This window comes from Telmatherina bonti (genome assembly GCF_933228915.1).
Source record: "Telmatherina bonti genome assembly, chromosome: 6".
Classification (NCBI taxonomy): Eukaryota; Metazoa; Chordata; class Actinopteri; order Atheriniformes; family Telmatherinidae; genus Telmatherina; species Telmatherina bonti.
In genome coordinates, this window is record NC_136624.1 from 14,038,551 (window position 1) to 14,064,799 (window position 26,249).

At 40.2% G+C, this 26,249-nt stretch overlaps 1 protein-coding gene across 1 annotated transcript; it reads left to right on the plus strand.

Annotated features, from left to right (window-relative positions):
- Positions 1-7,965: 7,965 nt before the first annotated feature.
- fam83c (family with sequence similarity 83 member C) lies at positions 7,966-25,071 on the plus strand (the record flags this gene model as incomplete). The annotated part of the gene is made up of 5 exons (XM_079242812.1): positions 7,966-8,478; positions 15,483-15,650; positions 17,355-17,479; positions 21,402-21,632; positions 23,047-25,071. 5 exons carry the CDS (start codon positions 7,966-7,968, stop codon positions 23,834-23,836), a joined length of 1,827 nt encoding a protein of 608 aa, XP_079098938.1. The 3' UTR covers positions 23,837-25,071.
- Between the last annotated feature and the right edge of the window lie 1,178 nt (positions 25,072-26,249).

The window sequence follows — 26,249 nt, forward strand, 5'->3', positions numbered from 1 at the left end:
ATAACCTGCAACGTCACGCCGCACTTCATGTTGTTCACTCGCTTCTGAGTTTATAATGAAGTGGACATGCTTTGAATGAGAGGAAAGGTGGAAAAAAAAAACATCACGGCTGTAATGTTTCAAACTGGAGCAGAGCTGGGGAATGACAATAGTACTACTTGGATAAAGGTCAGCTACTGCAAAATAACTGTATGTCTGGTCAGTAATTTGAGTTTTTGAAGATTATTTTTAGATTAAAGATAAAATAATATTGCTAAGTGGCATGGACCAGGCCAACTGCTGTGAAAAACATATTTCACAGAGGAAAAGTGTAATAGTAAGACACTGTTAAATTAGTCTGGTAATAAGCTAAATAAGTCTAAATGTAGAACTTATTTTGTTTGGGGTTTTTTTGCCCTGTAGTGGGCACCTATTTACAAGCTTTTTTCTTGCATATTCATGAATGAGGAGGGTATTTTTGTAAATAAACCCCTTCAGTGTTTTTTGTTTTTTACAAAAATGTTGCCTTGTTTTTATTATTTATTCATGCATAAAAGGGTTAATGAACTTTAAGTTTATGTATTTACTTTTCAGTGTTATTTTTAATGTCCATGCAATGAGGCTTGAAGTTCATAAAACTGTCTCCAATGCACTTTGAATTTATTTGGCAAATGTGAATTTGATTTAGAACTTGCTGTGTTTGTTTTTTGTCATTTCTGTGCTATAAAACTAATAATCTTCAGATCAATTTATAGATCTACATGAAAGTATCAGGTCATGTTTTTGTCCCATATTTGCATGACAAACTGACAGCAAGTCATGAAGGGAGTACCACCACTTATTTTGTTCCACTTAAAGCACAGCCACAGACCAAATCTAACTTGACTCCGTAAACATTTTTAGCAAGTTCAATTCATGTAAACATCAAAGAATTAACAGACTGATTGGAAATGGCTCAAAGCTGTTTTAATTTGAGGGTTTTCCAACACCTAAGAATCCTGTATTTCATACACTAACTCTGACCAAAATTAACAATGATCCTGCAGGACTTTGTACTTAGTTATATCTATTCATTGGCCACCCCACTAACTTCTGGCTTCTCTTTACCACTCCCTGGCTATACCTCTGCCACTCCTTGTTTTGTTGTCCTTTTTCAGTCTGCAGTTATTCTATTAAATTTTGCCTTTGATACCTACCTACCTCTCACTGCTCTTCCTTGGAATTACAAACAATGACAGACACTTATCTGAATAAACAGACCATTGATATTAAAGGACAATAATAACATTGTGTAAATGCATTAAGCAATAAGACGGTTTAGTTGATGTTCTAGGTCAATCACTAAGGTAAACACAACACAGCTGTAACACAGAGGATTTTCCATCATGTTGTATTATTTGTGCCCAAAGACAGACTCTGAGCAGTTTGCTGTGTTAATGGAGAATGGAAACCAGTCCTTCCACTTCTCCTGCAGCTTGTCATATCACAGCCTTCAGCAGAAACCTACCATTGCATGTATTTTCATCTCTTTTTAGCCCCAGGAGTTCCGTTTTTCCAGTGTTTGCATTTTTCCCATCATGCTGAATAAGTCCCGTGACCTTCTTCTGACTGTCCTGCAGCAGTGACTCATCAGTTTCTGCTGGATATTGACACATTCGTGTTATAAATCTGGAGGTTTTTCCTGTTGACTGAGGTCAGCTGACTCACCTTCAGTGTGCAACCAGTAAACGTGAAGTCACGAGGCTTACTTTTGTATGTACTGAGTTTTTTCAGAACAGGATCTGGCACAGTTTTTCAAATAGATGACTTTAAGGAGACTTCACAGGTGTATGAGTTCATTATAAACTCTGACATCAGCAGGGAGGACACACCTGCAGGATCTCGCCATTGTACAGTGAAGAGGGATCAGTCACTGAAGATGCTCTCCAAAGCAATCCAAAGAACGGCAGCACAAAGCCAGATTTACGAGTGACTTTGTCCAGGTTCTTCCTCTCTCTTTCTCACTGTGATGCTGTTGCTCCAGCAGACCCCACTGTACTGGACGGCTGATGCCACCAGAGTCATAGAAAATCTTTAGTTCAAAAGACCACAGTCTCCTTAAAAGATGCTCTGATCCTTCCTGTACAGGGAGTCCAGTCCGATTTATTTTTAAAGGTGTCCTATTATGGTATTTGGAGTTTTCTGAGCTTTCTACAGTGTTACAGTGTTGAATCCTCAACAGACATGTGAACGGCACTGTTTTTTATCACCTAAACACATGTTTGAGTTTGAGTTTGAGTTCCAGCACTCTCTCCGTACGGTTTCCATGGCGACGAAAAACGCGTCGTTTTAGAGAGTTTTTTCTACTTTGAAATCCTTGTGACGTCCCGGGGGATAAGGTTCGGTGATTGGTTACCTTCTACTGGTTAACAAGGGCATGTACAAATACACCAGGTGGGTGGAAAACGTTGTATAAAGTTATTTTCAACGATGGCTGGTGAGTTTACCAAAGAGAGACATCCTGCTGCATTCCTTGCTGTGGGTTGCTGTTTTCCACTTCGTTTTCAGGGTCTGATTCAGGTTCCAACATGTAGGACTGTATGCTATGTGCTGACATTGTATTTTGTTTTTTTTATTGAGTTCATATGAGCCTAATCCTTCTGTTTATGAGATGTTACAATGACGGCGAAAGCAGGTGCGGTGCGCGCTCCCGATGTAGTGCAGTGGCGGGAGGCGGGGCTTAATGCGGAAGAGTCTCAATCCACTCGTTTTGCCCACAGGCTGATCTGACAGCCTACGGAGAGGGTCGGTCTGAAGTAAATAAAGCGATTTGGGGCAATAACTCCATCAATCCCAGCCCTTCTGATCTCAGAGATGAAAATAAATTAGCCTGAAATGCACATAATAGTTCCATTTTAAGGTAAACAGCCAGGTACTTATAAGAGTCCACTCTCTTAATGTCTGTTCGCTGGATGTTAACAGGGGAGGGAATGGCAAAGTTGCATCTATGAAATTTCACCAACATATCCTTTGGTTTTCCCGCGTTGATCAGGAAGTGGTTTTATTGACACCAGTCCACAAAGTCCTATGTAAGTCCTCTGTGCTCCACGCCATTGTCCTCAGAGATCAGACCAACAATCATCTGAGAACGGCACACACATACATAACCAAACTCTTGAAAAGCTTCAAATCTTATAAACCCACATTCATGTTCCTGACAATGTATCAGCTGTTGAAAACGAGACATCAGAAAGGTTCTATGTGAAATATTAAGCCGTTTTGAATTAGATGGCAGACAAACATCTGTAAGAAAGTTGAAACAGGGCGATAAAAATGCTGGGAAAATAACTGGTACAGATTTTGTTTTAAAATACTTTGGGGGCGTGTCCTTTTGATTGACAGGTGACCAATATGCCACTGCAAGAAGGCAGAGTGTAGCACAACTGCGGTTTTTAGCTAGTTAAAAGCATGATTCCACTTTAGCCTGCCTACCTCCATTAGCCTGTTAGCTCCCGTTAGCTCTGGGTTAGCTTGGTTAGCTTTTGGCAACAGGCAGGTCAGAGTTTGATAGATGTCAATCATGCACCCCCACACTCACAGCCCCTTTCTCCAACGGCATGCATGATGAGGCCAAGGTGGCGATGGTGGGAACTGCCCAATGAGCTTTGATCCAGCTCTTCAGAAACTTGCAGGTGACTTGCGTAGACTCTGTCCATCTTTTATATACAGCCAATGTTCAAAACCCAAAACTGTTCACATGCATTGGTGTTGTGGCGCCAAAGAAAGAAAACAAAAATGCTACTCGCTTTTTTGGAAAAATAGAAAGAGTAGAAAGTAGAAAGTATTTTTACTTTGTCACTTGCCATCTCTGCTTGTCTGTTATCTTTAAATGTGTTTCTAAACACAACAGAATTGTTTTTGTTTGCAGCAAACTGCCAAGAAGTAAGTTTAGCAGAACTTTATGAAGAGTTAAAGAAAAGTCTAACAGCTGATCAAGTAAATGGTAATCCAGACTAGTCTCTAATCATGTGTCATTAAATCTGACTGTGGCCTACATTTACGACGTCCAGGCAGAATGCCAGCAGTAGGTTTGGTTACAGCTTCATCCTGCAGTCATCATCCTCTTTAAACACAGGTTGACTCGCCAGTCCTGTTTTTTTTTCTCGGTCTGACTCGTGACCTGGACAGACTTTATGTAAATGAGACAGCCCCAGCAGGTACAAAGCAGCATATTCACTCATGCAAATGGAGCAGAGAGACAAAGTTAAACAGATGTTCATGCAGCAGAGAGGTGTTTCATCTTATCACCTGTACCTCCCTGCAGGGTAAACAGAGAGTCACACATCAGCTCCAACTCCTCCCGGATCTTTACAGCTGGTCACGGACATTCAGTATGAAGTCAGTGGATGACCTGCTTTCATATCATATATCTGTTTTTTTCTAATTTGCTGTAAAATGATTGCGTGCAGTGTGAGCAGGGCCAGATTAAAAGGGCACAGGCCCCAGGGCCTAGAGTGTTTAAGGGGCCTCCTTCCCCACTGCAATATTGTGAATATTGTAAATGATACACTATAAAAAGACATTTCTAACATCTCTCAGCCATACCAATAGCAATACACTAGACACTGTTGTGTAACTATGTGGCTTTATGTACATTTTATTTCATGTTGAAACTGCTGGTGTATGCCTTACGGGGGCTCCACATGGGCCCCAAGTGGGTTAGGGCCCCGGGGTCCGCTCCCATAATGCCCATTGGATAGTCCGGCTTTGAGTGTGAGGACAAAGTGATTGCTTGGCCCTGGTCCCTATGGTAGTAAGGGATCTGGCTGGAGCCTTCCTCTGCTGACTTTTGAGTGGATCCAAAGTCATCCCTGAGATGGCCCACCTGGTTTCCATGCTTTGTGGTGGATGCTATGGTTGCATGGCCAAAGGGACTCTCTTTGTTTACTTCTAATCCTTGGAGAGGTCGTGTTTAAATTTACTGATTGAATTTATCATTAAACACAACTCATTCACACACATTTTCATTTCATTTTCAACTGTGTTTTCCTGGAGTTTAATGATCTGTTTTCTGTTAAAGATGGATCTTAATGAATGGATTCTAATGAATCCCCAGCAGTACCACTGTTAACCATGGAGGGCAGTGTTGCACAGTTTAGCTAACGTGCAACCAATAAAAGGAACAAAGAAAAAGAAGAAAACAATGTGTTAAATGGCTGTGGAAACACCATCGCCTACTGTGCAGATACTTTTTATGTCTCTTTCTTAGGATGAACATTATTATGATGTCCTCCACCATTTGCTGTTATCTGAATAACAGCAAACGGCAGCAGTTGCAACTTGGAAGTGAACCTAAACTTTGCATTGTACTCTAGTGGAATTATTGCCCAACCAGCACCCCAATGTAAAGAACGCATGGATGTGGAGGGGCAGCAATGTTTGAAACGGATACATATTTAAGTATTTTAAGTAAGCATAGATGGGCCTTTAAAGACACACTAAAGATTCTTAGCAGATTTTCTCAGTGATGCGCCCCCTATCAATAGTTAATTCAGCATCCATCTTTTGCTTTGAGCTTTCTCTAGTCAGTAAAGAGTCTTAATTTCACTCTAGTCTTATCTGTTGTTCTGTTGTTTTCTCTCTTTGTATTTATCTCTTTTTCCAGTAATTTCCTCTTCCATTTCTTTGCTCAATCACGATTGGTGGCTGATTTAAACAGCTGGTGTGTTTATATCGGCTTCCTAGTGCGTGAAATGGTGAAAAAAGAAAACTCAGCTGCAATGTCAAGCGGCGTCCCTGAAGAAAAAGTTGTATAGTGTGGTAGCTCAGCAGCTGGGAAGCACCAGCTCCAGACAAATGTCACTGTGCCATCAAGCAAATCAGGAACACTGTTTTGAGGTTGGAAAGTTACGTCTTGCAACAGTTACAGTTATGTTTTCCTATACTTGTTCCAGATGTTGTTCATGTTAACGGTCCATGTTTTCCACAGTTTTTCTTTGTGTAGGTGCTCCTCATGATTGTCTGATTTCTTTTCTAGGCACCCTAGGATGTTTTCTCTTACTGGTGTGACAGATGTTTTTTTTTTGTTATCTTTCTTTGGGTTTTGATCATACACTGTTGCTGTCGTCTCTATGTCTTTGTCTCCCATTTCTTCTCTTCACTCCTCCCTTTTCGTTGTTCATCCTGTCAGGTCCAGCATAAACATGCAATGCACTAATAAGATCATTTCAAAAAAGAATATTATTTTTTAGTAGTCTTACATTTAAATCGTCATGCCATGAAGTTGGACAGGACCAGAAAACACAAAACAAAACACACTTATTAGACATGAGGGGTCTTTAGCATAGATTGCATCTATTTAGGGGCATGTAGAAGTTGATACCCTGTTGGGCTGGTGAACACGTACACAACTCTAAAAATATTGTGTCCATGTAAGAATATTCCTGCAGGTAGATCTCCTGTAAGAACTGTATTTAATCAGACAGAATCCAGTTCGATTTACACGAAGCAGGAGGAAAAGTCACCACAGATAAAGTAGGACTGCAGCTGACATATAACACACTACCACAGGGAGCTGAGTCTCAGGGGAGGAGGAAGGTTTCCAGTTTCACACATCAGGTGAGCAGAAAGACCTAAAGTTCCTGGTGTATTTCCTGTAAAATCTGTCTGAAAGAGCTGCAACGTTATTTCCGAGTTAATAGACTAAAATTATGTCAGAGGGAGTAAACTGAACTGTGTTTTCTGATGGTCAGCCAGATAAATAAAACAAAGGCTGCTGTTTTCAAAAATATCAACGGACGATTTTGGTTGTTAAATTATGTTTTTTAAGTCTTTAAATTCTCCAAAGAATTACAAACTGAATTGTTTCTGATCGCTTTTATGATCTAACTAAAGTCAGCAATACAACAACATCTGCTACAGCAATGACAAAGAGATAACTTGGTAGATTTTCCAAAAGGTATTTTGTAATTTATTATTTCAGTGAAGAAAAAAGAAATTGACAACTCATCCTGTGTATAAATTTCAGCCTTTTTACACAGCATAGAAGGGCTAGATAAATAGTCAATAGATAGATAGATAGATAGATAGATAGATAGATAGATAGATAGATAGATAGATAGATAGATAGATAGATAGATAGATAGATAGATAGATTTGGATTATTTATTATTGCTTGTTTTTACAATTTATCTTTTGTTATTGATTTGATCTGTTAGATTTGTTTTGTACATTTTTTTAAAGATTTGTTCATATTTTATCTTTTTTCTCTTCTTCATTTCCTCTATCTACTCTGTGCTCTTTCTTTCTTTCTTTCTTTCTTTCTTTCTTTTTTTTCCTTTCTTTCTACCATCTCTCTTTCTGTTCATCATGCATGCTTCCCGAACCGGACGTGTGTGATACCTGTTGTGAACTGGTTGGCCTAACAACCGCGGTAGGGGGCGGGGACAGTCCACGCTGGAGACCAATGACAGAACAGGAAGCCACAGGTGAGCATAAAACACACATTTTATTCTCTAACACACACAAGCGTGCAAACACAGAGGCAGGGGAAGAGGCGGCAGCTGAAACGAAGAAGAGTCACCTGGGACCTGACATCCTGAAGGACAGGACGGGAACCGGAGAAGCCGGGTCCATTTCGCCGCCTCTGAGCGCCGCAGCGCCGCCTGGTTTGGATTACCGCCGTGGTTCCAGGCAAAAACGCACCAATTGTTCCCTTAATGAGGAGTTTGTGGATCTTCACGAGGACTTTGTGAGACTTGGGTGCTGGAGGACGTTAGATTTTTAGTTTTAGAGGTTTTACCGCTGTGTGTTTTTTGTGTCTGAGTGGTCCTGAAAGCGGATTATTGATCTGCTGTAGTCTGACATAATCCGCTGTTTGTGGTAATAAAAAGCAGCCATGCTTACACAACCCGCACACGGCAGCGAATAGTTTCAGATAGTTTTATTTATTTCTTTATTTCGTTCGGGAGGGTTTTGATCCAACAGACTCCACTTTGCAGCAGCACCATGATCAGCTCCGAGGGTCTCCGGCCGGCCCCGAACTGCAGGAAGCCGCTGGGGAAGCTCGCCTCCCGCCTGGAGGAGGTGAAGAACCCGTGGAGGCAGGGCTCCACGCTGGAGCTCAGCCACAACGAGGCGGCCCGGTTGGCCACCGACGCCTTGCTTGAGTACGGGGAGAAGGAGTACCGTAGGGTGCTGTCCGAGGAGCGGGAGCTGAACTTCCTCTCCCCGCCGGAGATCAACTACATCAGCCAGCATGCGGCGAGCAAACCGTGCGGCTCCGAGAGCAACGGCGCCGGTCCCAACGACCGGGACTTCGGGGACGGAGACGCCGTGTCGGAGCTCACCTCCGGGACTTACTTCCCGATGATGTCCGATGAGGAGCCGCCGATGCTGGAGCTCGGCTGGCCGGAGTCTCCGGCGAGATACGGACCGTCAGAGACCCAGATATACTTCCAGAGAGACAAGTCCCACAACATCAAAGACATCATCAGGTCCCTGATCAACAAGGCCAAAAAGGTAAAGAGCTCTGGGGCAGGTTAATGCTTTTATTGCATTTAAACCCTCAGCCACAGGTGAAGTAAGTTAAGTAGACCTGACACGGACCTTTTTGAGTGCAGTGACAGAAAATTGCATTTACATATGATCAACATTCAGCCATCTAAAACCTTCAGGTTATTGTCCCATAAGGAGGGGAAAAAAGCTGTCACGTGAGAGGAGTTTGGACTTCTGAAGTAAGCTGAAAACAGACAGCAGCTCATTCACATCATGTTAGCTCTGATAAAGAAAAAACCCACATATATTTGTAGGTATGGAAATTATATTCCCTGTAAAAGGTGTCAATGCTTCTAGTTAACCTCAGGCTGTTTTTAGAAACAAAATATTTATTGTTTTGTTCATTTATTGAGAAAATTCCTGTTTGTGCACTTTTCTCAAGTTGGCTTTTGAGCACAAATAGATCAAAATACTCCAAAATGTGTCTACTTTTTAAGCTGTTTTTGCTCATGACTGAACTTGACCAATGAAATAGACAAATGATGCCAGATGTCAGCTGATCTCTGCAGATACAAGTGATAAAACATGTGACAGCAGACGACAGACTGCTGTTTGGGAACAAGACAAACATGTTAACATGAATGCATTCATACAAACTCAGATGGTAGGTTTACATTACTTGCACACACAACATTCATATTTATATTCATGAACAAATATTGATCTTAAACTGATGTGAGCGAAGTAGGTAACGTGTGCTATTTACAAGTTAAACATTTACAGACGAGGACTGTTGCTGTTTTTATGATCAGATCAATCTGTGTTGGAGGTAAAAAGTCTATTTCCTCCAGACTGAAAAGGCAGTGTGTGGTTTTGCAGGAGGCAGCCAGGTGTGTTTTCTTTTTTTTTATCATCCGCCTGACTGTGTTAATCCGTCCCTGTACTGACATGCGGCAGGCCTGGACTGGCCCGTGTTTGATCAGCTCTTATCAGCTTCTGAGCTGGAGGCCAAGTGGCCGCCGTGTCACCTGCTCCACAGCTGACCTCGGGTCAGATGAGTTTATCCGTCATACACCAGCAATGCAACTGGAATAGTTTTCAGCCAAAAACTGCTGTGTAAGATTTAAATAAAAATAGGTTGAATATTATTTTCTTTCTAAATTTTATTCCCAATAGAACATAAACAACATCTTAGATGCTGAAACTGAGACATTTTTCTGTTTCATGGAAAATCATAGATCATTTTAACTTGGATAGCAGCAACACATCTAAAAAAATCGGGCAAAAAAAGACTGGAAAAGAACAACTGGATAAGCTTTTGACTAGTTAGTAGGTTGATTGGCAACTACTAATATAAAAGATAAGTTTCTTCCAGTCCTGAAGCGAGTGTGAGGGCCCATTAAAAGATTCTGACTGGACGACAGTAGACTGTGAAAGGATCTTTACTCTCCTGGAGACTTCTGTCTTTTTCTTTTCAGACATGTGAGGAGAAGGAAATGTAAAGATGTAAATAATATAATATCTATCTGCTTGACTGAATCTTGAGGATTCAGGAACACGTGGATGTTTTTGTTGTGCGGCGACTTTAAGTGTGAATTTCTAGGAATTTTTTCTCATGATGAACATCATGTGTGTGTTTGTTTTAGTTGTGACTGAGACGAGACAGCAGAGACTCAGAAATCAGAATTTCATCTGGATATTTAGAGTGTTGAACCATTTTGTTGCTTTGTATCTGCTGCCATGCTGCTTTTACTTTTCCTCTCCGTGTTGCGTGTCTGAAGACTGTTTTGGTTATCATGTTCCTGGTGCAGCTTTTACTCAACTTTATTTCTAAAATTCTGAACACAAAACATGAAACAATTTTAAAACAACTAAATCCACATCCATACTGGCCTCACTGTGGTCCTGCAGGGGTCTTACAGGGGTGGATGAGCTTCATCCAGCTTGTTTACGAGACAGAAAGAAAAGAAAACAAATCACTATGTTAGTCAGAGGAGGATTGGCTTTTTAAACTGATGAAAATGTTCCAGCCTCATTAAAAGCTCTGAAAACTGAGCCGACACACCACATATAAAGCAGTAATTATTCCTGCAGACACTCAGATGTTCATGTCATTATTTGCACATTTAAGTTTTAAGTCAAGTTTAGTTTTAATGAGTAGTCTGCCATGTGACACCTGTCGCCTGGTCTGGCTTCATCACTGCCTTGTGATAACAGAGGAGTTTAAACGTCATACACCAGCAAAACTTTTATTCCCAATAGGACATAAACAACATCTTAGATGCTGAAACTGAGATGTTTTTCTATTTTGTGGAAAATCTTGGCTCATTTTGACTTGGATAGCAGCAACACATTTAAACAAAACAGGCAAAAAAAAAAAAAAAGACTTGAAAAGTTACTGGCACAGATAAAAGAACCACTGGATAAGCTTTTGACTAGTTATTAGGTTGATTGGCAACAGGTTAGTATCATGACCAGGTATAAAAGGAGCATTTCAGAGAAGCAGAGCCTCTCAGGTAAACAATAAAACTGTGAACACTGAAGATCCCACCATCTAAAGCAGGGCTACTCCATTAGATGTTCAGGTGGGCCAGATTCTCAAATAAGAAAAAAAATTACCAGAGCCAGTACATAAAGTAAAGGTCAAATAAATCAGTCAAAATGAATGAATAAATAAAAAAAAAAAAACAAATGCATTTATATTTTGTAAAGTTAGTAGTTTAATTTTTCTATTTTAAATTCAGTCCCACATGACAAGGGCAAATGCACAAAATAAAATCATGAAAATTTCAGTCAGAACCTATTTTTCTCCTAACTTTTAACATAAAAAGGTCCAATATACATTATAATCTTTAAACACCGCCACACACTCATTGCATATTAAACACATCAGTTTGGTGCTCGAATGTGACGACAAAATAAACAAATGCTTATCAGTCCAGGCGGGGTTAAATCTGCTGTTTTTGTTGACAATTTCGCGTTTTGGGACACAAAGCGACATGCTAGCTAGCGCTACTCTTACAAAACATAACAACATGTGCTGGAGTTAATGTTGCTAGGCAACCAAGTGTTGCATTCATGGTCTGCACAACTGTAGGATTTTAGGCTACTTAATCAGCGTAGGAATGACTCAAGGTTCTTGATATCTTTATTCTTTTAGATAAGCTGGGCCACATAGAAGTTGGTTCTGGACCGCATTTGGCCCGCGGGCCGCCATTTGAAGGGCCAAATCTAAAGTGTCTAATATTATCATGATTGTGTTTTTAAAGCAGACATAATTTGATTTTACACCTTCTTCGCATCTAGTCGCCTCATTTTAAATCATTTGTGGAGGTGAAAAGAATTTGTCTCTCTGTTTGAATAATTGACACTTTAACCAGTTTTGGATCCTTCGGCTGAAATGAGAACAGCCGGAGGTTCGACGCGTTGTTTCTGAGTCACTTCCTCCTTCTGCTTCTATAAATACTCCTGTTCAGTGTGCAGGAGTCTGACTGTTTTTAGTTTGCAATAAAGCTCGTAAAGCCTTTTCTTCTCTAATGAAGATGTCAGCCTCTTCCTCGAACACACACACACACACAGTCAGCAGCTTTCAGACCACATAACTGTGGTTCATGTGTTTGTGGATGCAGCTGATGACAGCTGTTAGCAGAGCTGGACTTCAGGTTTTGCCTCTGCTTGTTTCATTTCATAATATTCAGACAATAAAGAGACTTTGATCTTTTTCTTTCTGAGTGATCAAGCTTTTGTTTCACTGCAGGAAAAAAACACACTTGAAACTCAAAGAACTTTATCAGTGTTTCAAATTGAAAAATAAGTCTAATTATTGTAAGAAACGGTTAATTTATCACAAGTTTTTTTTTAGTTACAGTACATTAAATGTTTCATTATTATTTTAGGTTTAAAAAGTAAATCCTGAGTCAAACTCTTGTTTTAATCCAACCTGAGCTGCACTCATTACGACAAATTTTATTTATACAGCTCGTTTCATACACAGGTGTAGCCCTGTAGTAATTAGGGGGCTAAAGTAAAACCTATTTGAGTTTTTTTTTTTTTTTTTTTTTATGAAAAACAGGAATTCATGGAGATTTGTGCACATTTCTGTTTTGCTTCTCTTAACTTGAACCTTTTCATCCAAATTTCGCCCTAAATTTTCTAAACTCTGTCAGGCTCTGATTAAATGTTGCAGCCTGTGAACTGATTATTCCAGTCGTTTGAATTGGAAATGACTGCTGTGTTGTTGATATGTGAAGTTTCCTCTGATCAAGCCGTTCTGGCTCTTGTTTCCAGTTTTTTTTAACCTTTCATGTTGAAAAGCTGTAAAACGGTTGTGATTTGGTTAAACAACTCAGACACACTCGGCTTCCGCGACTGGTAGAACTGGGTTGTTACTGGTTTCCTGTGTGGCAACAGTGCTGTCCTGTGGATTACAGATGATGGAAACTTCAAGGCATCAGTGGCCCCTGGCAGTGTGGTTTCATCCAGGGGCCCCAGAACTGGTTTATCCTGCTGTCGAGACGCGTAGAGCTGCAGGCTCTGCAGCTGTAATAATCTCTCATAAATCATTAAAGATTTGACAGGATGGTGATGGAATCTCACCTTACCCTCAGTATTGCAGCTGCAGCAGGTAATCCAACCACCACAGAGGACCTGGATAAGGACACTGGTCTAGTTTGATGTCACCTTGGATAAGTGACGATGATCATGTGACCTTTCCTCCGTCCAGCTGATCTTTGGCTGGATTTCAGCTCATATTGAAATCATACCGAAATCATCCAACCTTTCCTTTCCTACAAAACTGTATCCGATGTGAAACATCTTGTTCTATGTTTTCTGTTTGATTTTTCTCCACTGCTGCAGATCAAGTAACATCAGCAGAGACAGATTTGTAACTCCTGTAACTTTGTGCAAATAGCAACACTGTTGTCGCTGAACGTACGCTGAAGCTGATGCAGAAGCAAACTAAAACAATCCACTGAGGTCATGTTAGAAGCAAACTGGCAGGTTGCATGTGTGTCCTTAAGGCAAGATGTACCATTATGACAAAAAAACATCCTTGCTTTAAAGTTTTATGTTTCAGGGCATTTTATCAAAAGGAAGTTCAGCCAAAGAACAGACTGTCTAGTGCTCAGAGGAATGGCAAAAACCCCCAAGAGCTGCACGTTAGACACCGCAGTTAGCATGATGAATGTTAGAGTTCATGACAGTCCACTTAGAAAAAGACTGAACAAGCAGGTCTGGTTTGGAAGAGTTGCAGGATGAAAAGAAGACGGCAGCATGGCTCAGGCTGGCAGAGCTGCATCTGAGCTTATGGAACGTTGTCCATAACAAAACTAGAAAAGCACTTTGAGTTCACAAACATCCGCCAAGGGCCGCAGTTCTAAAACATTCCTGAATCCGTCCGTAACTTTTTGAGTTATCTTGAACAATTCAATTCAATTCAACTTTATTTATATAGCGTCAAATCACGGCAATGCCATCTCAAGACGCTTTACAGACAGAGGGGAAAACATAATGAAGGCCAATTCATAATAGCCTATATAAGGAAACCAACAGATTGAGTTGAGTCCAACTCAATCTCCCATCCTGAGCAAGCACACTGGCGACAGTGGGAAGGAAAAAACTCCCTTTTAACAGGAAGGAAACCTCCAGCAGAACCCGGCTCAGGACGGGCAGCCATCTGCCTCTGCTGTGTGGGGGGAAGAGGACAGAAAGACAACAGACAACAGGAACTGCTACTCCCGGCCAGGGAGACCTGCTGAGACAGGAGACATACATGTTAATGATGCAACACTGATGGGGGGGGGGGGGGGGGGGTAAAAGAGAGAGAGTAAGAGAAAAAGAAAGAAACTCAGTGTATCAGGAAATGTCCCTCAGCAGTCTAAACCTATAGCAGCATAACTAAGGGATGCTAACCATCCCTAGCTATAGGACTTATCAAAAAGATAAGTCTTCAGCCTAGTCTTAAAGGTGGGGAGGGTGTCTGCTTCCCTAACACTAACTGGGAGCTTATTCCATAAGAGAGGGGCCTGATAACCAAAGGCTCTGCCTCCTGCTCGGCTCTTTGAGACTCTAGGAACCACAAGTAAGCCTGCAGTCTGCGAACGAAGTACTCTGCTTGGTATATAAGGAACAATGAGGTCTTTGATATATAGTGGTGCCTGGTTGTGGAGGGCTTTATATGTAAGGAGAAGGATTTTAAATTCTATTCTAGATTCAACAGGCAGCCAATGAAGAGAGGCTAAAACTGGAGAAATATGATCTCTCCTGCTGGTTCTGGTCAGGACTCTGGCTGCAGAATTCTGGATCAGCTGAAGGGTTTTCAGGGCATATTTAGGACAGCCCAGTAATAGAGAGTTACAGTAATCTAGTCTCAAAGTAACAAAAGCGTGAACCAGTTTTTCTGCATCACTCTGAGACAGAATGTCCCTAATTTTGGCTATATTACGTAAATGAAAGAAGGCTGTTTTAGTAACCTGCTTAATATGTGGGCCAAAGGACAGGTCAGGGTCAGATATTACTCCAAGGTTTTATTAAATATTACAAACAAACAAATAAATAGATTTACGCTGGTAAAAAAAATACCCTCCTTGGTGGAGGTAACAAAGTATCAACAGAAATACCTCATGATCCCAAAGCAGCAGCAGATCAAGGTGTCAGGATGTCGTCACGCTACAGTCAGACTCCAGACTTCCATCTGGATTACGTGCTTTATTGGTGGGACCTTCAGAAAGCTGTGCAAAAACCAAACCAAGCTGCAGACCTCAATGAACTGAAGAAAAAGATCAGTATTCCTCCACAACCACGTCGGTGACAGATAAAACCAATCAGAAAAGGATTACGTGAACATATTGTTGCTGCAGAAAGTTCTACAAGCTGCTGGATCATGATGGGGACTCTGGACCGTGTTGTCGCTGACCTCTGGTTGGGTTCGTTCCTCTTTAAGGAGGACCAGAGGATTTTTAGGGGACTTAGTTTCTTCTGACTTTACGGGTCTGTAATATTTCAGCTAACGGAAGTGGTCTCTGCAGGTGATCGCGGTGGTGATGGACATCTTCACAGACGTGGACCTGCTGTGTGACCTCATGGAGGCGTCCAACAAGCGGAGGGTCCCCGTCTACATTCTGCTGGACGAGAAGAACCTCCAGTACTTCACAGACATGTGTGCGGCGCTGGATATTCAGAACTCACACCTGAGTGTAAGAGCAGCACAGAGCAAGCAGTCAGTCTGTACACAGCGTCCGTCTGCGCAACTCCAGACGGAGACGGCGGTGGGCTCCAGCTCACATTCATTACATTGTTATTACACATAAATGATCAGTTTATCCTCGTTTTCTCAGCTGCGAGGGGATGAGTGTCTGTTAATGAGTCTCAGATGGGAAGATTTTGTGTTAGTTTCTAACATAAAGCTGATAAAATGACACAATTCAGTTTTCCAGTTTGGCTTTTTTTTCTCTTTCGTCTCACAAATCAGGAAGAAAAATTTCCAACAGTATGAATTAGATTTTAACATTACTTTTGAGTCAGTCAGCCAGTAGAAGACTGAAGAAAGAAATTACTGGTGTGACTTTGTGAATGTTCAGACCTCCAGACTGTTGAGAAATCCAACAGTTTTCATGCATCTGGCTCCTCAGGAGCTCTTCGTCCAGAGTCGCAGTATTTGGATAATTATCCAGAAAGCATGATGTCTGAAATGTCAGCTTTCCTCTCAGTTTTTCCATGCTTCCCCAGCACGCGCCATGCTGTGTTTATGTAAACACTGCAGGTCAGCAACCTTAAAGCTTCTTGCATGGAGCGCTTTGTTGGATTTTAATGGATACTGATGGTTTTCTAATTGATGGAACAGGCGATATGTTTTCTTTATTAGAGTCAAACAGTAAAAAAAACTCAGCCTTTTGTTTTCTTTTTTTATTTCTTCTTAATAATTATTTCTTTTATTAGATAACTTTGTTCCCATATTTTACCCTCCTTTAAAAAAAACCATCATGTGGCAGATCGCTGATGTGTTTAAGCTCCTCCGTTTTGCTGACTCAGCTGTAAAATATTTCGTCACTTAACTCCCAGAAGTCACACCACAGTGAAACAGAAGAAGACTGCAGCAGGAAGTTAATGTGTTCAGAAAGAGAAATATTGGATCATTATTTAATCTCAATGTATTGATTGAACAGCAAACAGCGGTGGTTTTTCCACAACTTAAAACGTCTCATTAACTGCTTCTGTGTAAGACGTTGTCCTGGTCTGATGATTTCATGGTTCAGACTTTTTTTTTTTTTTTTTTTTGTGGTTGAGCATCTTTTTATAAAACAGCATATGAAGCATTAAATTAAAGTTACATGAAGGTAATCTGTAGAGGCATTTCAGTTCAGCCCTACGAGGAATTCAGTTCTGCAGGTTTTCAAAGCTTCTCTGCTCTAAAACACACCGCAGCAGCAGCCTCGCTGTGGTGCATTTAGGGTCATTAGAATATCATACAAAAAGCTGAATATCCTTAACTTTCGAGATATGAAGGTGATTATATATTTTATTCATCGTGAGTCCTGCAGACTTTTAATGTCTTCTGCTTCAACTTGACTCAAATGAAAGGCTCTGACTTGTGCAGAGCTGGTTGGATTTGAATCAGGTGTGTTGTAGCGGGGAAACATCTAATACCTGCAGGATAGTGGGCTTTGAGGAGCAGGGTTGTGGATCACAGCTGTGTGGGAAATTTCTTTCACGTGTTTAGGGTCTCATGTTTTGATTTGTTCACAAAAAGCGTTCATTTGACTTGGAGACGACCACAGAAGTGTCACCGCTTTGTGGAAGATCCGCCACACAGCATATGAATAGGATTCACTGTTTGTCATCTGTTTGTCATTTTGTGTGTGTGTGCGCGTGTGTGTGTGTGTGTGTGTGTGTGTGTACAGAGCATGCGTATTCGCAGCGTTTGCGGTGACACATACTGCACCAAGAGTGGCAAGAAGTTCACTGGTCAGGTCCTGGAAAAGTTCATGATCATCGACTGTGAGGAGGTCCTTGCAGGCTCGTACAGGTGAGGGCCAACACACACACACACACACACACACATTCACTTACGCAATCTCTTTTTTCCTCTTTGTTTTTCACACAGCGAATATCACACAGTTTAAAACTTGTGTGTTTTTCTTTAGTTTTTAGTGAAATAAATAAAAGTATTACAACCATTGCAACGCATCTGAGCGTAAAAACAGGAACACTATACGACGGCTCACTTGTAGCAGCATCACATTTGCTTTGCATCCGTTTCTAATGTGCAGCAGATAGCAACAGGTCACAGCAGAAGGCTGAGGAAGCTCTGAGTTTGCAAATTTCAGTGTGGATAAGCTGCAAAACAAAGCTGACGTTGTGCCAGAGCGGCAGTTAGCAAAGGGCTGGTTGTGGCTGAAACTGTGAGAGGAATACCTGAGTATTACCGGTAATTACACCCAACAAGCAGGTGAGAGTGATGAGCTGCTGCCTCAGGTGCTCTGAATGCTGGATGTATTTCATGTTTGTCCTGGAACTGTATTTATTCCTCTTTATTATTTCCTAGCAGACATTTATATATCTGTAAAAGAAAAGGAAAAAAAAAAGCTGAAATCTTTCTCAGTTCTGCAGCTACTTACTCATCCTCAGCTCAGACGGAGCTCCACTTGTTCAGCTGGTTTTAGTCGTAAGTGAGTGTTTGTGTGTTGTCGTGCATGTGTGGGGAGCTAAATCTGTTTTCAGCCCCATCGGGGGGGATTAAACTTCCTTTTATGGACACAGCGTGCTTCCATGTGATGCAGATAATAAGGTTTTTTTGGGTGAAGACTCTTAGAATTGTGAAGTGATGGGAAAGTGCGCGAACGTCGTGACAAACTGTGCTGTGTGGATTTTAGCAAGTCAGTGTCACAGAATCTTCATGTACTTGATGGTGTAATAGAAAGTCCAACCTCAGCTGGTAAAGCCTGAGGCCGTCATCTTTAAGAGGCGACCATTGGGACTTGGTGAAGTGTTGTTGTTGGAGGATTAAGTGTGGCATCAGGTGTGCAGCAGGTGAGAGGGTTGGGTCGTGCAGGATGACAGGCTTCAAACCGCGCTGCTCACTGAGGAATGAAGGGTGAGGCCAGAAGAGATGCCAAGCAGCTCAGTCACACCTTCTTCCCTCTTCACCAAAACTTCCTCAGAATTCCCTGTTACTCGTATTTTTAAATAAGTAAAACATCAACAGATTTAAAGCCAATTAAATGATTGAGAAGCAAATAAAGACAGATTCCGGGATATTTCTTGCAGCTTTGTCGTAAAGAAAATATAAAAGTTTTTTTGTTGTTGTTGTTGTTGTTTGTTTTTTTTGTTTTTTTTGTTTTGTTTTTTTAAATGACCTCAAAGCAAAGTTGTGTACTCCAGGTTTAGCTATTTAAAAAGTTGCTTATAAACACATAAAAGTGTCATAAATGTAACAGTAGACAAACATGCAGCTATGAACTAAACACAGCTGACAATAACCAGCATGAACTAAACTAAACAAGGAAATAAACAGGTTTATTTATACTGGACAATTAGTCTACAAGGCAACTTTATTGCTTTACTTAAACATTTAAAACTTGACAAGAATATGCAAATAAATGGTAAAAGTTCAAATAAGACAATCAAAGTCAATTTTTTAAGAAGGAATAAAATAAATTAAATAAAAACAGAACAAGATCTGTCAGTCCTGGCAAAAAGTTCACCAGATGTGGAACTTTTACCGTTTTAGCATAACATCTGTTACTGAACTCGTCTGAATGATTTGGACAGAGACCTGCAATTTCTTCTCTAAAATTATATTAAATCCACAAAAACTAACTTATTATTATAACACATTAACTTTATTTACTGTTAAAATTGTGTCCATAAGGTTTATGCACTGTTTAAGCAGAGTTGCAACCACAGAGGTTTTCATATTTTAACTAAACATTTTACAAAACCCGAACAGTTAGTGTAAATATCCTGACACAACTCTCCAATTTGAGCACAGCCGGGAGAGAAAAAAAGCTTCATGAGATCAATTTAAATGGTGCTATATCAAAGGCAACAGCACAACAATAAGCCAAAGGCAGAAGAAAGCAGCAGACTTTTCAGTTTAAAAGTAAATGGAGTTTGAGTAGACTTAATATTGAAAGAAATTTTATTCCATCTGTTTTCAGCTTTCCATCTAAACACGTTGATGTTCAACATTCAGATTAAACTGAAGCTGTCTAATCATCTTTTTGGGAAAACCAGACAAAAGTTTGTTTACTGTATCCTATTAAGCCAAGCCTGACATGAAGAATAAGAAGCTAAATATTTTTTTTGATTCAGTGTTTTTTAGACAAATTTAGAAGGACAAATGTAGAAGATAATCGCTTTTGGCAACAGCCATTACTTATCTTTTAAAGAAAAGGTTTCTAACTGGAATGACTTCTTCAGTATTCATACATAACTTTATTAACTTGATGTCCGGAACAATAAAATAATAAAAATGAACTTACTGACTGACGTACAGAGAAGGTGTGTTCTGAGCACTTCCTTCTGAGAAACAGCATACCAGGATGCTCATTCAGGTGAGTCATGTTATGACTACCTAAGTTATTGATAGTTTATCTGGAACTGTAGAGACTGTTTAGTTATTTATTGGCAGCTGTGTAGCTGATTGAAATCTAACAATAACTCCTGATTTTCTTTCATATGAGAGCAATTAAATCAGCGGACATTACACTCACTATTGTACTGTTCCAATGTTATTTCTGTGTGCTTTTTCTATTGTGGGACTATGGATGAAAATTAGCATCTTTCTAAATTGGGTATTTTTATGGCAGTTTATTTTACATTTATTTATATGCTTGTTCCATCCAAGTAAAGAATTAAATAAGGAGTGTGTGTGTGTGTGTGTGTGTGTGTGTGTGTGTGTGTGTGTGTGTGTGAGTGGTTGTTTGTCTCTGTGTGGCCCTGCGATGGACTGGCGAGCTGTCCTGGGTGTACCCTGCAATTCGCCCAAAGACTGCTGGGATAGGCTCCAGCTTCCCGCGACCCTTCATTGGATAAAGTTGAAAGCAAAGGTTAATAAACAAACAGCTAGTAAAAAGTTGAATTAGGGTAGCAGGAAGCTGGAGCCTGTCCCAACGATTTCTAAATGCATCATGAATAAAAACGTAAATGGCCTAAGTTTGAAGGAGATATAGATATATTCTCCAAGGTAACAGTACACATACAGACGTTACAGTGACCAAAGCTTTAAATCCTGAATTTAAGGCTGGGGGTTGATCTGCACTTTAATGTTGTTTCCATCAAACTGTGATGCTAACATCTGGAAGTTGTAAATGAAATGAGGACTTGTCAGATCACATTTTATTCCTTGTTCCTTTTATGGTCCAGTTTTGAGTCTGTGTGAATTGTAGCCTGTAGTCTATTAAGATCTGGAGTCGGTGCTGTAATTTACTCTCATTTCGCCCGTTTTTATTCAGCCTAATCAGGCTGTTTCATCAGTTAAAAAGAACGTGTTATGACAAAATGTTTTGGAATACTGTTCTGAAGCAGATTCCGAACGGATTTCATAAAATGAGTTGTATGCATGCATATCCCTTTTTTCTATTTTTGTGTGAAAATAAACAGCAAAAGTCAAAATTGGTGTAGTTGTCTGCTTCGGAATCCGTATGTCATCTCGGCGGCCATCAGGGTTTTTTTTTTCCCAGGCGTTTTCAGTGCTTATGCACGGCAGATAAGATAAGTCACTGCAATGAATCATCATCACCCAGGAACTAGTTAATACTCACTCCAAGCTGTTTTTGATCAGCCAGTGGAGGCAGGAGATAAATTGCTCAAAGGTAGCTGAAAGATAAAGAGTCCAGGCCTCTTTTCATGTTTCATAATTTCTAGTTTCCATTAAGGGGGATTACCTGCTGCTTATGTGAGATGTCAGGCCTCATTTCTAATTTTGTGCTTTCTCTTCTCTCCAGCTTCACCTGGCTGTCGGCTCAGGTGCACAGCAACATGGTGATGCATTTCTCTGGTCGCATCACTGACAGCTTTGATCGGGAGTTTCGCTGTTTATATGCTGATTCGCAGATCATCGAATGCTTCTTCAACCCAGATGAAGAAGGGATGCTCTACTACCCATCATATCAAGGCATGATGGGCATGGGCATGGGGATCGGCGGGGGCCTTGGACTGGATTCACACTCTGACAGGTAAGAACATCAAGGAACTTTACTTGAGGAAGACAAGATTAAAACTGAGTAAAAAGAAAATTTCATAAGTAATTACTATGTTTGGACTTTTTCTCTGATTATTTAATAAGAAATAAGAGCTCGTCTTGTGTCTTCTTAAGTCAGGACGTGTGTGTCTGTGTGATTTGTGAAAGGCCACTCCAGGGAGAGGTAAAGCTGGCTGGCGTGGTTCTGTTTTGAATGTCAGTGGTGTCTTAGAGAGGGGCTAGTTGGTTCAGGCTAAATTTCTTTAAGAATTGGAAGAGTGAATTTCTTTCTTTCTTTGTCTGTTTACTTTGGATCACCAATCTCGACTTAACTATAAAGCTTGCAAAAACTTTATAATTGCATGGAAAAAGAAAAGTCTGAACCCTGGTTTTAAAGGCAGAGAGAGTGTCTGCTTCCTGAACCCAAACTAGAAGCTGGTTTCATAAAACCTTGTCACAGTCAGCGTGTACGAGTGGGTACAGTATGAGTTGGTATGCAGTCTTTTTTGCATTTCCACAGGCAAAAACTGGCAATGGTGCCAGAATACAACCCATCCTTCTTTTTGGTGACTTATCTGTTCTTATCAATATAACTCAATGAAGTAAATCCATTGGTTGGTTGAAAACATAATTTACTGTGTAACTAGACATTAAGAGCAAAGCAGAAACAGCAACATGTTGAAATATACCTTTTTTTTTTAAAAAAAAGACAACAAAAAACAATATGATGAGCAGAAGGAACACAAGCTGCTGGATAGTAGCCATTCCTCTGCTTTGTTTCTCTTGCACATTATACTTTTGTTTTAATTCAAGAAACCTGCTATGAAACCACAAGGTTACGTAATGATGGATATCTTGTCATCTAGCTGGCTGTGAAAATGCAACAGAGATCAGGGTTAACTGAACCAAAAGTGTCCTGTCTCAGGTTGGACCCCTTGGTGGAAACCAGTTTTAAAATTCTGTCAGTACTATGTATACATAATGGACCTTTAATGCTGCAACATACTTTTATGGGAAATGAGGCAAGTCAAAATGGGTTTTTGAGGGTTAACCATAAACCCAATGGTACAAAAATCCATTCCATGGTAAAAAATTCAATTCAATTCAGCTTTATTTGTATAGCGCCACTTCACAACAATGTTGCCACAAGGCACTTTACATACACATCATTTCAAGCCAAAGAGATGGATTAGATGCTTTAAGAACATCATATAGTATATTGGAATGTGCTGTTATGATAGAATTTAGAAAATAAAGGGTGATTCCACCATTAAGGGACCAAGTGTATCTCACAGCTGATGTGTTAGCTAGGTAAGGTGATCAGCCAATATTTTGTGCTGTATTTTGTGACTGAAAAAAAAAAAAAAAAAAAATCTACAATTTATTAATTTATACTTTCCCTCTTGTAGGCAACGGGACAAGGTGTGCTCAGAAAACTCCAGCAGCCAATCAAGCAACAGCATTTCCAGCATAAAGGCGGCACCTGGAATGACATCTAACACAGTCTACAAAGTCACTCAGGGTCACGACAAGAAAGAGCCCACAGGCACATCTCACCTGAGCCCAGAAAGAAGAGGTGGAGGTGTTGAACGAGTGGGTGGACAAACTCCAACAGCGCGAGGATCTGCTAATGGTGGAGCCAATCATAGTCCAGCACCTGATCGTCCAGCACCGACCTATGGACAGTCAATGGGTATTGATTGGAACAAGTCCAACCCAATGGACGTTATGCGGGCCAACATTACTGGCACGTCCTCTAAATTTCAGGCACTGGGATTGTATGACCACAAACCTAATATGTTCCACGGCAATCACAACTCAAACCTGAACCCCAAGACCCATATGCCTACCCCAGTCAATGATAGCAAGCTCACCACCAAGCAGAGGACTTCCTCCAATCAGTTCCTGAACAAACTCTCAGATATATTTTTACCACCCACCTCCAAAGACAAAGACTATAACTTCCATAGGTCACCATCTCCCCTTAACTCCTCAGCCTGGGGAGGACCGGACCTATCACAGCCTGAGCCAGAGAGTCAACAGAGCCCACCACCACCACCATCTCCAGCTGCATTCATTAGCCGGCAAGACCAGAAGCGAATGACTTTGGGCCACAGCAAGCTGGACCTTGTAAACCAGTACAATAAGATGAAGCCTAAGCAGATATACAGCCGCTTTGAGCTCAAGAGTACCAATTAAACTGTGAGGCCAACAACTCATTTTGTATTACTCCATTTTACTACTGAAAAAGAAAAAATCTAGCACTTGCAGGCAGTTTTTCTCAAACTGAAGAATAATTTCATCTAATTAGACAATTGCAATCTGTACTTTCTTCCACAGTTCAAAGACCTGCAGGAGAGCAAGCTATGGCAGCCATGTTGGTTCGGCGCCTCTGTATAATTTTTATTTAAAACTATTCTTCTCTTTTAAATACATGAAAAGGGTAAGAAGCTGCAGTGGTTGTTTGTCTGCAGTGGTCTTTACATCACATTGTACAATCCCAGACAACATATTTCTAAACTGCACTGACAAAAACTCTAAAGCACAACTCTTTTATTGAATAAATAGTTTTCCAACTCAATGCTTATTGGCTGTTTTTGTTTCATTGTTTAAAGACCAATGCTGATTTTAAATGTTTTTAATTATAGAGAAAAAAACTCTGCAATAATCTGCAAAATGGTCGATTTAATTTCTAGTTAATTTGTCAGCTAAATGATTTCTATTCCTAATCTACAAAGTCAAAACCAAAACAACTGATATGTGCATTAACCACAGATTGATTGTCAAGCATTTAATCTATTCTTTGGTGCTTTTTTTAACCAGTTGATCCCGCTGAGAGATAATATATTATGATCCGGGTAAAATGTTTTGATATATGGAGAAGAAATATCCATTTTGTTTCACAACCTGTGCCTTGATCAACCTGCCTTATGGTTTACAGCAGTGTTGTAGATTTAGTGTAACATCTCCAGTGACCTAAATAAGGTACAAACCTTCTGATTTGACTTTGTTTACTTCAAGGGACAAACTGTGTTGTTAACAGCAAAAGCAGCATGACAACATTCCTACTCGTGCATGTTAATACTTTTTTTGGGAATGAGGTGTAAATGGTTTTTGTAAATACAGCAGAGATGAAAACGTTGTTTGTTGTATATGTTTACAACTATTACGTTCTGCAGTGTGCAAGTCTTAATATTGGTTTCTTCAAAAGTCACCACTGGGGTGCGTTTCCATGTTTTACATATTCACAGGATCTTTTTCAGATTGGTTGATTTGTATATAGACTATAAAATAAAGCATTTACTTGCAGTTAGTATTGCTTTTATGTTATTTTAACAAATGAACGGCTACAGAGATTTTAGCTCATGCCGTTGAGCAAAAAGAATTGATAAGGATCATATGTTTCATAGTCTATGTTTTGTTTCAATGGACATTCATTGGGGTTTTCATTAAATGTATTTTTTTTCCTCATATTATTCATGCCAGTCCCATCTGTGATACAGTTTATGGCCATTGATAAACAACAGCCTGTCTTGTTGGGCTGAGTGATGTGTTTTATTGTACATAGTGTATATAAAGATTGTTGGAAATTTGGGTTTATGGTTTCAAAACAGTTGTGAAATGTCTATATTTTATTTTTACAGTTTATTAATCGGAAAATGTGAAACTTGTTCAATTTTTGTTCATAATTTTTATGATAAAGTTAAATAAAATCAGTAAGCTGATGTTGAGTGCTGAATTCGGAGTACATTATGTGATTTGTTTCTGTATAAATCTCTTTATAATAAAATGCCAACAGTGGGAGTTTTTCCACTAAGGACTAAGGGTTCTCAATACAGATTAACCAAAACTGGACAATAGAAGATGGAAAATGTTGTCTGATCTGAGGGGTCTCCATTACAACTGCCACTTTCAGATGGGAGGGGTCAGAATTTGGTGCAAAAAATAGGAAATCATGGCTCCATCCTACCTTGCATACAGTGGTACTACAAGCTGCTGCTGGTGATGTAATAGTGTGGGGGGCACTTTGGGTCTACAGTGTCAACAGTAGACCGTCTTCTGATGGTGACTAATAATGCAATATATTTTAAGTTCTTTTTGTTTTTAGGTGAACTATATGGATCAATTTCATAAAAGGGTGGGAGACTGTATTCCCATATACAGAGAAGGTATCACATACACTTAGGGTGCATTCACATCAGGATAGTCCGTTTGACCCGGTCCGATTTGGGACTCGGCTCAGTTGTATGGGCGATGTACCCATTCAGATCGAGATCGTGTTCACACTGCACTTTGGTCAAACGAACTAAACCTTTACAATAATATATCCCCATTCTAGCCAAAGGTGGCGCTGCACTAGTTTTTAGCAAAAGAGACCCAAGTGAAGAAGAAAACTGTTGCAAGTTAAACGTGGAGAAGGAAACTATCTCCGTTTGGAATTTTTTTTTATCTTATGCAAGTATACTGCAGAAAAACACTGCAACAATGGGTGCAGTATGAACAACAGATGAGGCAGAGGACTCAACGCCATTGCTATAAATTTACCAACAATGCAATGCTACATCAAAGGCAGGAAGGGATTTTTTTTTTTTTTTTTTTTTTTTTGTAGTTT